Raw genomic sequence first — 14,961 nt, forward strand, 5'->3', positions numbered from 1 at the left:
TTCTTTTTTCATTTCATGTCAATTAACATCGATTACACTATATTTCAGTTTCATTACAATCTCTGACTTTAAATGCAAATAAAATTTAAGTGGAGAATTTATTATGGAATAATCAAGTTGGTCGTGTTTGATTCTCGTTTTCAATTTAACCGTATTTTACTATCGATATTGCTAAAATATATAATTTGCTACGTTCACGGTGATACTCGTTCGAAGACGCATGCGTACATGCGTTCAAGTGGATATACAATACAGTAAGCGTAATCAGCGTAATAGTGTTTAACATACCATAAAGTTATTATTCGAAAAAGTACACTAACGATCTAACGTGAATAACGAGTATTTAGAAAGTGGGATTATTGATTAGGAATAGAAGAAATAGCTGGTAAAAGAGGCAGTCGAGGAAAGCCAGATCTTTAATGGTCGCGTGATTGCGTGAACCATCGTGAAGACACAAAGAATCGCGGTTACGAAATCAGTAAGGATTATATTCGCGAGACTGAATTACGAATTGTGTCGATGACAGTTGAAAAACATACATAATGCCTGCCGGAGTGTCATACTTGCGATTCGTATCTTTTTGTTCAATGGCGATGCTTTCTATGATAGCTGGTGCACAATGTGTACACGCTGTATACAAACCACTCGACGATCTAGACGATCTTATAGAACAGGCAGTGAAAGAAAGATTAGCAGAAACGTAATTGCACCGGATACAGTAACGAAGTAAGAATAAATTGGAGTTTGTAAATACTCAAGTTTTAACAATGATTCACGACACATTGCTTATAGAAATTGAAATGTATATAAAGGTAACGCAATAAATGTTGGCTTTTTTTAACGTGTGTAACAATGCGTAACAATGTTACAAGTTTTACAATATACGTATAGAAACTCGATCATTTAGATGGTGACATTGTTACGGGCCAGGAAAATAAGAAATACACATGAAATAACGATACGCTTTGTAAAATTAATGCAAAGGTTTGTCAATAGTAACCGATTTAATAAAGCACAATTTATTTCATCATAGTTTACATGTATCACGCTTCTCTTTAATGCTTGAAATATACATATGTACAAGATGAATATCACGGTCTATAAACGACATATATTATTAAGTAACAATCATTTATACGTCACGGTACACCTGGAGGACTTTGTTAAATAGTTTGCACGCATCGATGTATCTCGGTAACAGATTCGCAAAGCCTAACTTGGTGATTGAAATTCGTTAGGATAGCCACTACACGCGCAATCTTTTTTATAGAATTACAAAAAGCGAATAATCAAGCATTATTTTCGAATAACTATTCCTGTAGAAAAATACGTAAATTTTTATCTTCGTTTCGATTAGACTGCAACGACAGGAAAGATAATAAAAAATATTCCCGCGTCGAGACGATGACCAATGATTTTCATTAATCACTCAATTGTCATAACGACGTTTCACTGGCTCCAGAACTTTGCGACTGAAGCGGTAGACTGGTTTTGTATCCTGCCGATTCCTCCTCCAGTAATGCTATGCGTTGCTTCAGCATTTTCGCCTATAAATTCATGTGCGTATAAAAAGGTTCTCGAAAAAATATTTAAACGACCGCAAATAATTGGTTAATTTCTATGAAATACATTGAATGGAACGCGATTGCGCAGAAATACATGGAACATGGAAATGGGGAAAGTGGATGTGAATTGGTGCGCTTGGCTCTGCGCCGATGATTAAAAACAAGATGGCGAGTGCCGGATGATATAGGTTATTTCGTTTGTAATAAGAATGTCAACTAAATTGCGTTACAAGCTGAGAAGGAAATTGAAAATATGGTATAATAATTTGCCCGGGAAGGCTCTCGGTGAATTTCGTATTTTACCAGTGTTCTTTGCTGCCGGTGCCGTCCTGGAGTTTACTATGATACACTGGCACGTTGGAGAGGTTAACTTTTACAAGACGTACAAGAGAAGGCGATTAGAGGAGGCGGTCGAAGAAAGATTACGTGAAATGCGAGCACAGTCCGTTTAACGTACGTACAAGAAACACACAATCGACATCGGAGGTTGTGAGTAGTTGCAAATTAAGCATTTTTTTTCGCTTAATATAGCTGAGAAGACATTTTCTCTTCCACAGGTTTCACGTGGTCTTGGATTATTTAAGAAAAAAGATCGGGAGCCACGGAAATATTGTAATTTATGTAGATTAAGACGAATGTGAAACGTATAGTAAACGTTAGCGAATTTTTGATTATATTTGTCCTTAGTCATACCTGCGCGGCATGTCTTTCTACCATTCCTAACATTTGTTGTTCCAACTTCTTCAGCCTGGATTGATATTTTTTCTTGGATTTCTCTAAAGTCTGTACCAGAGATCTAAAAATAGAAATACGGTTAGGAGACGATTTGTCGTAAATTTGAAATTCTTTTTTGGCACACAGTCAAATTACCCATTGGCTCTTTTCAGGTCATTGACAAGTTCAGCCGACTGTTGATGTCTTAGCTCGGAGTTCTTGTTAACTTTATCCAACGTCGAAACTAGTTCCTGTAATCGTTCCTTTAGCCTAGCTTCTCGACCTAGCGCCTCTATCAATTCGGATTCTATGCCTTCGCTTTCGTTGTCGCTCAAACCTCGATCCTGTGCGTATACAATTTACCAGTTCAAAGAAGATAATTTTGAATTTTAAATGGAAATCGTGATCTTACTTTATTCGATGCCATTGCTAGCATGGCCTCCGTATCGTTTAGTTGGCCTTGGAGATGTTCAATGGCAGCATGTTGGGCTGCAATTTGCGTGTCGCGTGCGTTTAATTTTAATTCTATGGTAGCCCGTTCCTTCTCCAAGAGGAAAACGCGTGCTCGTAACTCTGCTTTGTCTTCTCGCATAGCCATCAATTCCTGCTCGATTATTACGAGAGGTGTATATTTGACTGATTTGCCCGAAAAGTGACTGGAAACGACTCGCATGATAGACGGAATTAGGTACCGACCTGCATTAACACGGCGGTTTCCAAGTCTAATTTTCGAGCTTCTGCTAGAGAAATGGTGTTCTTAGAGTTCAAAGGTTCCGAGTGAATACTTTCCAATTCCACTGCGGTCGATCTGACCATAGCACGTTCTCCTTTTAGTCTACTGATGTGCCTTCTGAGCCTTTGTTCATCTTCGACGCTCCACGTTACTTCAGATCTAAAGATAAAGAGTAATCCAGATAGATGGATGGATGGATGGATGGATGGAATCGCGCGAACAAATTGTCCTTACTCATCCGACAAGACTATGCTATCCTCCCACGGTGCATTTAGAGTGTTGGTACAGTCGTTTTCCAATTTATTCAAAACATGATAGGCTACGTGCTCGGCTGCCCTTCGGTTATCGATCGTAGTACTGGTTCTTTCCGTTGACAAACCGATCTCGCTTTCCAACAAGGCTACGAGAACGTCGTAAGCTTCTATCGCGCGATCGCTGTAGGAAAGAGCTAGGCGTAACGCGGTAGCATTTGACTCGTACTTTCCTACCAGTAGGCTCAATCTGAGGGAGAAAAAAGATGTGCAGAAAACTGGGAGGCGTAGTTGATCGGTTGAGGCGTATGCAAGTTTGACGATACCTATCGCATTGCGCTTTGCTCTCGTGCAAAGTGAGCGCAAGAACAGCGTTGTTTGCTCGCGCGTGCTCTAGTCTGCTGTTCAGTCTCTCCGTTTCAACTTCGAATTGTCTCTCGGACCCGTTCAGTTCTTGAAGGTTCGAGTGCTCGAGCAAATCGGACACCAAGTGCTCTGCTACCATCGTGGAGCATACCTAACCGTGTTGTCGGTAATCGGAACCATTTTGACGAAAACCATTTTGATATTCTAGGCACGCGTGGATATGGAAACGATTAGGTACATACCCCCAAGTTGGTAATATCGGGTCCTGTGATATGCCTCTCGTCCGTTCTTCTGAGTCTCACCCTCTCGGCCATTTTCAGAACCGGAGCTTCCTCCCTCGTTACGCTCTTTGTCGGCGGTGTCTGTAGAGGTGGTAAGAGCGGCGAACAAGGTGCACTCAAAGGTTCTGGCGAGCTGGTGTTGCCCCTTGTCTGCAGCAATGGAAAGAGTACGGTGGCGTACATGGCGATGTTACGTCGAAAGTGTGGTTAAAAATATATTTTTTGCGAAACTTTATTCTGGCTCGAACGTTCAATATTAACTCGTCGAATATCCTTGATATGTCTTTGATCCACCACTTTTTAAGTTGAATTATTTGAATGGCACGGAAGATGGTCGATTCGTTGGTCGGAAAAATCGGCTCGTGAAATCCAAAGGGTTAACAAGTTAAAGAATTAATCATCGGAAAATACTGTTGAAAAAGTTGTAGAAATAGAATAAATACGATTGGTACCCACTCTTGGTTCTCTGCGAGGCGATTCGCTGTCAAGCTGGTGCTGCTTCTGACTGCTAGCCTGATTTTTACAACTAGCGAGTTGCGTTTGTAGGCTCGCAATTTCTGCTCGAAGAGCTGTGATCTCTTCCTGTAACGTAGCCACCGCCACGCTTTGGCACGAGGCTGCCTGATGCGTTGGCTCTGGGGTCGGCAACGCCGCCGGACTATCCAACTGTTCTCTCTCATTCTATCGATATAGTGGCATTTTTACAAAGAGAAATATTAACCGTTAACCGATTAACCAATTAAACTGTTTCTCAAAGTTTCGTACCTCGATAGCACGCGGCTCGATATCTTCGCAGCAGCTGGAATCGACGTCCGCTAAGGTACGATCTCCGTCACCATGGATATCGCCACCAGCTTCGCTCTCTTCGACCGGATTCGTGATCGAGCCCTCCGCATCTCTGCTCGTCTCTATTTCTACGAATCGTAAGACATGGCAACAAGGAAGACACAATGATTCGATGTTGAACCGAGGCTGCGATTCGCTCGCGAGTTATTGTATTTCATCGATCGAGTCGAATGTGCATTGAAAATTACAATATACCGTAATTTAATTACGGTACGAATGTATGTTTGTGAAAAGGTAACAGCGATAAATATCACGTGGGAGTCTATAGCCGAGCAACTTTTCGAGCCGCGTAATAAATTTAAAGAATCGGTGGTTCTCCATTACCGGACTCATCCTCCTCGGCGATAACGGTAGCTCGATGCCTTTCGAGCTGCCTGCCGAGCTCGGCGATCACAGAGTGCAACTCTGTAAGCCTTTCCTCGTGTCTCGCTGCTTGTTGGTCTGCTCTCTGTTCGGCTCTCGCTGCTTGGACCTCGGCTCGAACCAAAGCCGCTTCGACAGCTTCCCTTGCCCTGGTCGCCGTTATCAGTCTCGAGTTTAGCTCAGCTACCTCGGATCGCAGGGACGAGAGCGCGGCCGCGTGAAGCTGCAACCAAAACCATTACCCAATGGCTATATCTAAACAAATGTTCGCGATAGTCTAAACAAATTCACTTTCTTAATTGAAATTTCATCGGATACGGCATCGTTATCGAGAACGTTCGAAACGATGCGACGAGTCGAACCGTGTCAATTTCAACATTTTGTATAACGTCTATTCTGTGTTTACATTTGGCTCGAGTCGAGCGTCGAACGTAGAAAAGGACAGAGAAAGAGAAAAAAAAGGTCTGAGGAAACGAGCGTCGAACGTAGAAAAGGACAGAGAGTGAAAGAGAAAGATGTCCGAGAGAATAGACGTGACTCATAGCGTAACGCTTTTTCGTCACACTTTTTACCAATATTAGGTGCCCTCCCCCGATCTATATAAAACACTTTGGTGTTAAAAAAAACAGTATGTAGCTTAATTTTCCGTAAATGGTGACGGCCTCGGGGATGGACCCCCTTCTTATCGTCGGCCGGTCTTGATTAATTTCCGACGTATTCGGGACATTTCGAGCGCGAGCGCGAGCGCGAGCGCGAACGCGAGCGCGAACGCGAGAAAGAGAAGAAAACATTCCGTCGGCGCGGCCGCGAACATTCCTGTTTACAACGACGGCATCACGAGTGCACGAGTGTCCTTCGCGGAGGCAACCGGCCGTAACGTACGGTTAGTAAACGCGACGACTACGACCAACTACGACGCTAATGATTTCTGGCCACGTAATAGATCCGCGTGTATAAGAATCACCGTTCGCAATTACGCGGTTTTATTCGAGATCCGGCTACTGGTTTCGCGGTGTCGAAAAGGTCGCGTGGAAATCTTGTCAACGTTACATCACGATATAACAGGTAAATTAAATACGTAGAATAATTTCTCATCCCATATTCGCGAAAACAAGTACGATCTTTCGGTCTACACATACTCCCTCGATAATCGTCCATTCGTGTACTTTATTCGACGTTGTTTTATCGAATATACACTACTGCGTATACTCCATACACAAGAAATGGAACAATTTTTAGGTGGGAACTCGATACGTTCGTTTGAGAAGAATCTTAAAAGATGAAACGATTATTGAGCTTGATGGTTATCTTGGCGGTGGTTTGCGCGACGTCTATGGCAGAGTCGGATGACTACATTCATCTACCAGGAAAAAGCTGCGAGGACGCGCCCCCCTGTCCGGATAATAGACGTTGCACGATGGCTCCTCCACGCTGTAACGTTGGTACTTGTGGAACAAGTTTGGTACCGACGTGTGCCCCGAAGAGAACCTAAACGTTGTTTTCGTTCATCGATTTACGTGATTTTTAACGATCCATGCGCGAATAATAGCTGTAACATCGCTAATAAAGATTAGCTTTTTCCTAATTTCGGTTTTCTTTCGATAGCGTCGTACTCCTGATAGAGTAAACGAGGTTGTTTGCCAAAAATTCGAATCGATAAACATAGGTAACTACATACAATGGTATGTACTTGTGTATACCTCGTTGCGTCGATGAAACGAGGCTTGCACTGTAAATTCTTCGCAATTACTCACGACACGATTACCAAAGAGAGGTTGGACGGGATTGGAGTTGCTTTCCGTCTCGTTTCTTTTTTCTTTCGTGAGTGCGCCTCGAGGATCGAAAAGAACGAACAATCGGACCAAATTTCCTTTGCGAGACATCCACGGCCTTTGGATACTTTGCTTGCGTGCGTGGTAAAGCGATACCGGAAATTGTGGTTAAGCGAAGCAGCGGTGTAATGCTAACGACAAGGCTGATCGGGGAGAGGCCGTCGAGCATTTCTACATGGAAACGCAGAATTTACCTGAAGGGCTGTAGATGTGCGCTCGTGTCGCACAGCTACACGAAGAAAAGTATCGCAGCAAACGTAAAGAAAAACGTAAAATGAGAATTTAACGAATGAAAAGAGAACGATAATAAGAGTGGGCCAACCCACGCGGCAGTGCGGGGGTTAAACTCGATCGGGAACGCTTACTTCGTTAGACGCTCGTAACTTTTAACTGTCGTATTCGTCGTAAATATACGACATTTGGAAGAGATATCTTTTTTGATGGTCTATACGAAAAATTGATACCCTCTGTGCAGCAGAAAATCTCGTGGCGCGATACTTTGGGTAATTCGATGGAAAACATGAAATTAAATTGATTTATTCGGTTGGTCGAAAGTGTCGACAGAGGGAAAACGAAATTACCAGAGAACGAACTAAAGGTTATTCGGAAACTTGACTGCGATATCGATCGTCTGGTTGGTTAGGCGTCGGCGTCGGCGTCGGCGTCGGCGTCGGTCGCTCGTCACCGGCGGTACTATCTCTACGGGATTAAAGTTTAAAGAGTAGTCGATTTCGTATGAGCTTACAGAGTAGACTCTAAATTGTCATCTAATGTATATTTTAAGTGCGTGCAATGATAGGTAGAAATTGTCGGAAAACACGTAGCGTCGAATAAACTCCCAGACTTACAGATTCACGATGCTTGTCTCTGTGATTAATTTCAACTTGTATAGGAACAGTTGTATCGGAGCCGCGATCAGCCGGGCAGCAGAGCCACGATCGGGACCTAGTTAATCCTTTCGATTCTTCTTTCTCCTCTTTCTCGGCATCCTCGTTCTCGGTTGTGGCACAGTGTACGTAAATCGGGTCGTTTCGACGCGCCGTCTCCAAAATCTCTTTGCCAAAGTTAGAGACTCTATTCGTTTGCACTGAGAATTTGTTCGCTCGTTGACAGTACCGATGTTGCTGTTGCTGTTGCTGCTGCACTCTCTGGCGGTGTAACCGATCCGCGGAGCCATTGTTTGCGGCTACCGTGAAGCCCGCCACGTTGCCTCTCGTGCTTTTCCTTAATTCTTTCTCTCCGTAGGATCTGTTTGACTCGTCATGATATCGTAGCGATCGATAGTTGAACCGAGCAGAATCGATTCGTTACGTCCCGAACGAGAATCGACGATACATCTTATTTACGTATAACGAATGTTTTGTTACTGCACCAACGAATAAGAAAAATAATAATAAGAATAGAAAAATGTATGAAAGGTAAAAATTTATCAACGAGTTTTGCACTATCGAAACTTGTTCGAACTTGTTCGAATCGAATTTAAAGCGTGAAACGAGAAAATCGTAGCTGCTAATTAGAATTTGTACGGCAGCACGGCAAAAATTTTGTCGGTTTGGTACGTGCCAAGTTCGTTGAGTTTTCGTCTGGCGACAAGCAACAGTGATTTAGTCGATGTCAAAATCATGGAAAAGCTCCAACACCTAGGGCTGAACGCTTTAATGGCGTCAGATTTGCCCGTTAAAGTTTTTTTTTTCGCGTTCAACGTGTTTAACGAGCGCGGCATTCCGGGTGCTCGTTAACCTGTCATTAGTGGCCCGGTCAACGTTGGTCTTGGATGTTCTCCCTACGGTTACACGGCTATTTGTTAGCTTTTCAACGATGCGTTTCGACGCCTCTTGTGATTCTATTATAGGGCCTTCCTCAACGAATTAAAATGAAAATCATGCGCGCGATACTCTCGAATCGAAGAACCGAGCGTGATTATAAATCTCTTTCGGTAGTAAACATATTTACCAACAACCCAAAAGTTGAACGACCGATTACCGTAATTGCATTCGTACGAGGTCACAGTTGGCACAAACTTGTCGATCTAGAAAGGTGGTGGTTAGTTGCTCTAGCCAGAGTATACTATCATGTATATCAATTCCCGACGAGATCAAGATTCGGAGAGAACGTCGCGTCGGCGTTGGCGTCGTCGCAAACGGACGGATCAAGCACATACGCATATGCGGTTAAATAAATGAATTACTCGACCGGTAATTATGAACGCGAGAAAGGGCTAGAGGTTTCCGGAGCAGACTTAACGAGGTCCTTACCACCTGCTGCAATTAGTCTTTACGCGGGGTCGATACGATAAAAACCGTCATGGAAGAATTTTCCGAATGTTTCAAAACCGATTCCACCGTTTCGTTGTTATTTTTGTGATAATTATGCCAACGCGTGGAACAAAGATTTCGCGATAAAGTCGATAATTATTTCATCTCGCGGCTAGTAGCTCGTTGTTCGCATCGTTGATTCCCCGTCCTCTTTTAACGTTACAGCTCGTTTTCTACTTTTGCGTCGAAACATCGAAACGAGTCGCATAGACTCGAGCGCTTCCTGGTCGGTAGATATGAGACGGATGGTCTTACGATTAGCTTCAGATTATCGTACCGTCAACGACTCGACAAAGATGGAACAACTCCGAGATGGAAGAAATGCACGAGAAATAACGTTAGGTTGTGTACGTTGCCGCGCAATTCACGTTGCTAGCATCGCTTTAATTGCTTTTACATTGATTCTCGTCGCGCGATTGATCGTCTTTCCAGCATTTTACGTAAATGCGGACCAACCTCTGTCAATCTTAAGCATCGCGCGTCGAATCGTCGTCGTCGTCGTCGTCGTCGTCGTCGTCGTCGTCGTCGTTTAATAATCGTTGAATTTTCATGCTACCAAAGATCGAGTCCTAGAAATCTATTTCGATAGGGGATTCTCAACGAGTGCCTGTGCGTTACTATCGGTTGATACGTCGTTAACCGGAGCCAGGAAACGTTCGGTCGATGTATCGTTACTCGTTATTCGATGTGTTTGCGTGTCGCGATACTTTCCAATTCGTAACGTGTACGAAAATCAATCGAGGAAATTTATCGGTATTCGTACTTTGAGCGACCTTGAAACTTTACCTCGTTCCGTATCGGTAATATTAGTAACGTAGTAGTAGCGAATCGATCTAGGTGTAGGAATGTTGTTTTATTTTTAAAATGTAAACAAACGAACAAGAACCGAAAAAGCATACAACAATCTTGTATGCGTTACCGAGCCTACCGTCGACATATCTAAAGACGACGCGACATTCATAAAACAGTTTATAAAGAGGTTGAGATACGGTGTCCACGCATTATCGTTTGCCCTATCCGATTACCGATCGTTACTGGTAACACTTGGACCTCTAAGGAAAATTGGCCAGGAAGCAAAGTACAAACACTCGATCAGTGCCGTCCAAGTATAGCGACCTCGACGTTTTGTCCTTTGAAATCGGACAACACGACTATGGCTCGCGTGAAAAAATTGTACATGTAATAGATTATTAGTGGTGTGCGCACGAGATATCGGTTATTCGGAGCGATGACGCGTGAGTCGTGACACAACTCGTGTGACTCGTGACGGTGACCAATCACTAGTACATCAGACAAAACGCTCGCTCGGTGACGGACTGAGCCACCGATTCTCCCACACCCTTTACGCATTTCACGTAGCGGTGGCCGAAAGAGTCCGAGCGATGCCGAGAGTAGCCGATCTTGGGACGCATCGCATCGAAAACTCAGAGATATTCTCGTCTCTCTTACACCGATTGCCAAATACATATCCTTGTATACTTGCGTTACTCGTCAATGCTGGCCTATTTTATATCCATGTCTACGTCTATAACCTTGACTATCCAAGTTGACAATAGGGACTAAATAATAGTCAAAGGTCTAAAGAGCTCTCGCGTGTTGTAAAATAAAATTCATCTCGTTCGGACGACTACACGTTAAAGCGTACGCTTACCTGATCGTTACTGGCTCTTACCATAGAAACGACTAAGCCGATCGATTCTTGTAAAATTATCGATAATTTGTTGAAAAAAATTAATTGAACGTGTTCCGTTGAATACATGGAAGCGACCGGAAGATGCGTTAACAAAGAAATTAAATTTTTATTAATTTATTCGTAGGTAGTTACGCGTACGAGTAATAGACTGCGACCGTGTAGTAGACGCCCCCAGTTTATTGCGTCGTAGTGTCGTGGCAGCTCGAACAATTCGTTCCAAAGCTCGTAGACCCCAACGCAGATGAAATTCTCGAGACTGGAAGATAGGCGGGAAGTAAATATCCGGGGGAAGAAAAGCGAGCAACCGTCGCGATAGAAGGTAACGATCGTGTTTTCCCATAGAAAAACATTGGCCACGCGAGCGTTCGATCCGTCGGCGTCGACCAAGAGGACGAAACTGAAAACTTTTTACGTGATTATTATACCAATGTTTTTCGAGAAAGTAATATTTCCGACCACGAAAAGTTGAGGAAAAAGAAAATAACCTCCTTCTTTTTCCAAGTCGGTTAAAAAGTAATCGTGGACAATTTTTCTACGTACATTTCAATATCTATTGATTGGAACAATTCAAACTTACAATGTATCTCCTGTCAACTTGATAGAGGTAGTTCGTTGGATGAAACGAGACGCATTTTTATTGGCAATTACCGCCTAGGTGACGAATCACGAACCACGAACCACGAACCACGAACCACGAACCACGAACCACGAACCACGAACCACGGGGGGGGGGGGGGGGGCGGACAGGGGATCGCATCGCAGGCTCTTGTACATCGTGTGACCTCCGTACCGGTCGATAACGGTCAAGCGATCGGAAATATTTTCACGTCTGGTACACGGAAAAAAAAAGTAGGCAGTTTCGATTGTCCGATGTCTACCTTATTCGCCAAATCCAGCATATTTCCGGTTCCTCCTGCGGCAGCTTCCACTAGCTTTTGAAGGGTATGAGGCTCCGGAGAGAGATCTCTTGCTCCACTATCGAATTCCCAACTTTCATGACGGCCCGATACGGTACCTGAACAAGACGAAAAATCAGCTTATTCGAAACGTAAAAATCTTTCTTTCCGAAACACGTTTCGTGTACCCTTGAAAAATGGCTTACAACGATAGAACGAAATGCCAAACGATAACTCACCGAGACTGTTGTCGCTGCTGGTAGGCAAATACTCTGGTGTGTGCGTATGATGTGGACTAGTTCGGTGCTTGCCGGACCTAAGAGCTTCGATTTCTGGTCGCAAAGCTAACCGTCGTCTCAGGAACTCTTGATAGGAAATGCGACCGTGCTCATCCGCCCCTAATTCCCTCATCAACTCCTCCACCGAATTCTCGAGATTGAGTTCCCTGCACACCGTCAGCAGATCTTGGCTAAAATTTCAAACGGAAGAATACTTTGGAGCATCGATTTTACGGACATGCTTTGCGACGAAGAAGAAACAAAAAGTCGGAAACTCGTTCGAGAATAGTTTAGAGAAGGCGAACGCCAGTACGCGAACAAGGATAACGTCCGCGTTGCGTCGATCGGATCTCACGCACGTTATTGTTCGAATAAGCTTAGTTGCAATTTTCCTAATGTTCGCAGTTGGCGATTTTTCATCGCAACAAATACCACTTTAGCCCCGAAACATGGACGATACCCATCCGTACACTTGTTCCACGAGATAGTTTTCGGGTCGAAGGTTGCACCACTACAGAAGAAAGAAAACGAATAGAAAGAGTGGGTTGTAAGCGGCGAAAAAGCGAACAAATACGCGGTGAAAAAGGGTTGCTTGCTCGGTCGATGAAAAGCGACATGGGTATTTCATGTTAAGCGCGTTCCGGTCTATTTTGTTCGCACACACACCCTTCAATCGGGCACACCGCGAATAAAAGGGCTGCTTCTCCTTCGGATAATCCTCCCTTTTCGGATGCTTCGATGTTCCCTGGCTGGATATGCCGCACCGCGCCGTGCCGCGCCGCGCCGCGCCAGTTAGGTCCGTCGTTAAAAAGAAAACAACAGAGACAACAGAGAGAAAAGGGTTAGGGAGAGCCGAGAGATGGCCAAGTTTTCGTTACGTGAAAGAGGGAAAGAACCGAGAGAAACGAAACATTACCTAATGCCGCGTTTTCACTGAGAAAAACACCGAGCGTTCTCCCGCACCCGAACGCGCGCCACACACACGCATCCATAGCGTAGCCGTAACCGTAACTGTAACTACCGCCAACCCCATATCTATCCTTTGTCGTCATCTATTCTCTTTCGCGGCCTTTCAATATCCCCGAGTAATCATCAACGAGTCGATAGTTACTTTTCGAGTATCGTACATAGGAAATGGGTGACGTGACCTCGATTAAGGCCCACTGCGATTTGCAACATTTCTACGGAACGCACTGGTCGATGCGTTTTCACGCGTTTCGGTAGCGTGCAACCGTACGTTTAGGTAGGTCAGGTACGTTCTGGTTGCGGATGAGGCAGCGAACAAACAAACGAACAAACACAGTCGTAGTCGGCATGGTATTTGGCCGCTGGAATTTGCGTGCGTATCGCGTGGTTAATCGAGTGCCAGAGGTCGAAGGTATCTTTGAATTATAGCAACCAAAGTGCCATGACTTTTGTCTGACATTCGCATCGCTAGATTTTCGCACCATCGGTTTCTAACATATAACTGAGGAAAACGGAGTGCGGTAATCGCGCAAGCTAAAACAAGGGTAGGAACGTTTCGGTAGAGTATTTAAAAGTACATAAATAGTAGGTACAAGTCTAACGGTGAGAAGCACGGAGAGCGATCTCGTTTCCAAGGGTAGCTTCGAATGGCAAGTTTTACACACAAAGAAACGTGAAAACGCTTCGCTCTTTCTCTTTCCCTTTCCCTTTCTTCTTTTGCTTTCTCCTTTTCCCTTTTCCCTTTTTCATTTTCATGCTGTTTCACCGACGAAATTTCGACGGAGTCCTTCGAATTAGAGTAATCCTTTATCGTCGTTAGGTCTTTTGTGATAATATAATACCTATTATCTTGGTGAGGATTTTAATCGTATAATCGTTTAATCGTTTAATCGTTTAATCGTTTAATCGTTTTCGAGCCAGCAATGATACTAGCCAGTCAAGATACAACATAAAAGTTAACAGACTGTATTAGCGAATGATATATCGTTCGCTCTTATACTCTACATACATGTATATCTGCGCGCGGAAATTCATCCCGGAATGAAGTGAAAGATCTGAAAGGAAGATTCAAAGTTCGCATCGGTAACCGTTTGGTGCTAAAAACGAAGCTTGGTTGCTTCGTGCAGGGAAGAATACAAATACCCCGGTAACAGCCTCGATTTTCCGGCGTCGCGCATCGGTTGGTTAATTTTCGCGAGAAACGATCCGAATAGGTATTACAAGTCGCAGCGGGAGCAATGGTTTGGCACCGAACAATTAACGAAACGGAACGAAAGACGTGAAACAGAGAGCAACGAACACGGTTATGCGTTTAACGAAGAAACCACGGTAAGCGCGTTGTATGCTGTTTTCCATACATACTCGTCGTATACGTATACGTATACGAATATTATATAAATTAAAAGGCAATTTTGATCAGATTCGCGTGGTGACGAGTTAATCGACAATTAATCGTATTAAATTTTAAATATCGTTCTATGGTTGCAACAAGTATGCTACAGTTCCGAAGTGTGACAGTTGAATTCGTATATAAGTAAGTAGGTAGATCGATACATACACAGCTTTTTAATCGCTACTAACAGCTACCTATGCGTAAAGAAAACATTTCGTTTTAGTCACGCAATTATTCGATAGAGAAACATTGTTTCAAGTAATCAACGGTTAATCTGACATAAACATGTAAAGGAACTAACGATCAGCTCCGATCGGACTATTCACCTGTCGATAAAACCATCTCCGTCGCCGTCGCATGCTTGGAACAACTTCCTCACGCGTTCCTCGTCGCAGATGGAGCCTGCTTCACTCTCGGCATCCGCGATTTGTGACATTTTCACTTTACTTCACTTCGCTTCACTTCGCTT

The 14,961-nt window shown here is 43.8% G+C and overlaps 3 protein-coding genes across 5 annotated transcripts; 2 read left to right on the forward strand and 1 right to left on the reverse strand.

Annotated features, from left to right (window-relative positions):
• Positions 1 to 215: 215 nt before the first annotated feature.
• On the forward strand, positions 216 to 1,672 carry LOC128875940 (ubiquinol-cytochrome-c reductase complex assembly factor 6). 2 transcript variants are annotated; one of them, XM_054121980.1, is made up of 2 exons: positions 216 to 726; positions 1,654 to 1,672. In XM_054121980.1, the coding sequence occupies exon 1, from the start codon at positions 543 to 545 to the stop codon at positions 702 to 704; it is 162 nt and encodes a 53-aa protein (XP_053977955.1). In that variant the 5' UTR covers positions 216 to 542; the 3' UTR covers positions 705 to 726; positions 1,654 to 1,672. The 2 variants fall into 2 exon arrangements, with proteins under 2 accessions (XP_053977955.1, XP_053977954.1); XM_054121979.1 differs by lacking the exon at positions 1,654 to 1,672 and adding an exon at positions 1,358 to 1,498.
• LOC128875936 (colorectal mutant cancer protein) lies at positions 1,004 to 14,961 on the reverse strand. 2 transcript variants are annotated; one of them, XM_054121972.1, is made up of 14 exons: positions 14,819 to 14,961; positions 12,095 to 12,324; positions 11,838 to 11,974; positions 5,081 to 5,342; positions 4,676 to 4,824; positions 4,367 to 4,591; positions 3,872 to 4,060; positions 3,590 to 3,780; positions 3,247 to 3,513; positions 2,976 to 3,171; positions 2,692 to 2,883; positions 2,436 to 2,623; positions 2,259 to 2,361; positions 1,004 to 1,547 (listed from the first exon to the last, which is right to left on the reverse strand). In XM_054121972.1, the coding sequence occupies exons 1-14, from the start codon at positions 14,926 to 14,928 to the stop codon at positions 1,437 to 1,439; spliced, it is 2,550 nt and encodes an 849-aa protein (XP_053977947.1). In that variant the 5' UTR covers positions 14,929 to 14,961; the 3' UTR covers positions 1,004 to 1,436. The 2 variants fall into 2 exon arrangements, with proteins under 2 accessions (XP_053977947.1, XP_053977946.1); XM_054121971.1 differs by lacking the exons at positions 12,095 to 12,324; positions 14,819 to 14,961 and adding exons at positions 7,800 to 8,199; positions 8,935 to 11,215.
• Positions 1,700 to 2,241, forward strand: LOC128875939 (small integral membrane protein 4). Its single transcript, XM_054121978.1, has 2 exons — positions 1,700 to 2,018; positions 2,123 to 2,241. The coding sequence occupies exon 1, from the start codon at positions 1,775 to 1,777 to the stop codon at positions 2,015 to 2,017; it is 243 nt and encodes an 80-aa protein (XP_053977953.1). The 5' UTR covers positions 1,700 to 1,774; the 3' UTR covers position 2,018; positions 2,123 to 2,241.

This window comes from Hylaeus volcanicus, chromosome 4 (genome assembly GCF_026283585.1).
Source record: "Hylaeus volcanicus isolate JK05 chromosome 4, UHH_iyHylVolc1.0_haploid, whole genome shotgun sequence".
NCBI classification, from domain to species: Eukaryota; Metazoa; Arthropoda; class Insecta; order Hymenoptera; family Colletidae; genus Hylaeus; species Hylaeus volcanicus.

What these genes read in the sequence shown, in the direction of transcription:
- LOC128875940 (XM_054121980.1), top strand. Translation starts at nt 543, where the DNA reads ATGCCTGCCGGAGTGTCATACTTGCGATTCGTATCTTTTTGTTCAATG.
- LOC128875939 (XM_054121978.1), top strand. Translation starts at nt 1,775, where the DNA reads ATGTCAACTAAATTGCGTTACAAGCTGAGAAGGAAATTGAAAATATGG.
- LOC128875936 (XM_054121971.1), bottom strand. Translation starts at nt 9,116, where the DNA reads ATGCGTATGTGCTTGATCCGTCCGTTTGCGACGACGCCAACGCCGACG. An exon ending in CTCGTACGAATGCAATTACG is followed by an intron (nt 8,200 to 8,934) that starts GTAATCGGTCGT and finishes CGAGTCAAACAG; the next exon opens with ATCCTACGGAGAGAAAGAAT. An exon ending in AGCAAAGCGCAATGCGATAG is followed by an intron (nt 3,514 to 3,589) that starts GTATCGTCAAAC and finishes TTTCTCCCTCAG; the next exon opens with ATTGAGCCTACTGGTAGGAA.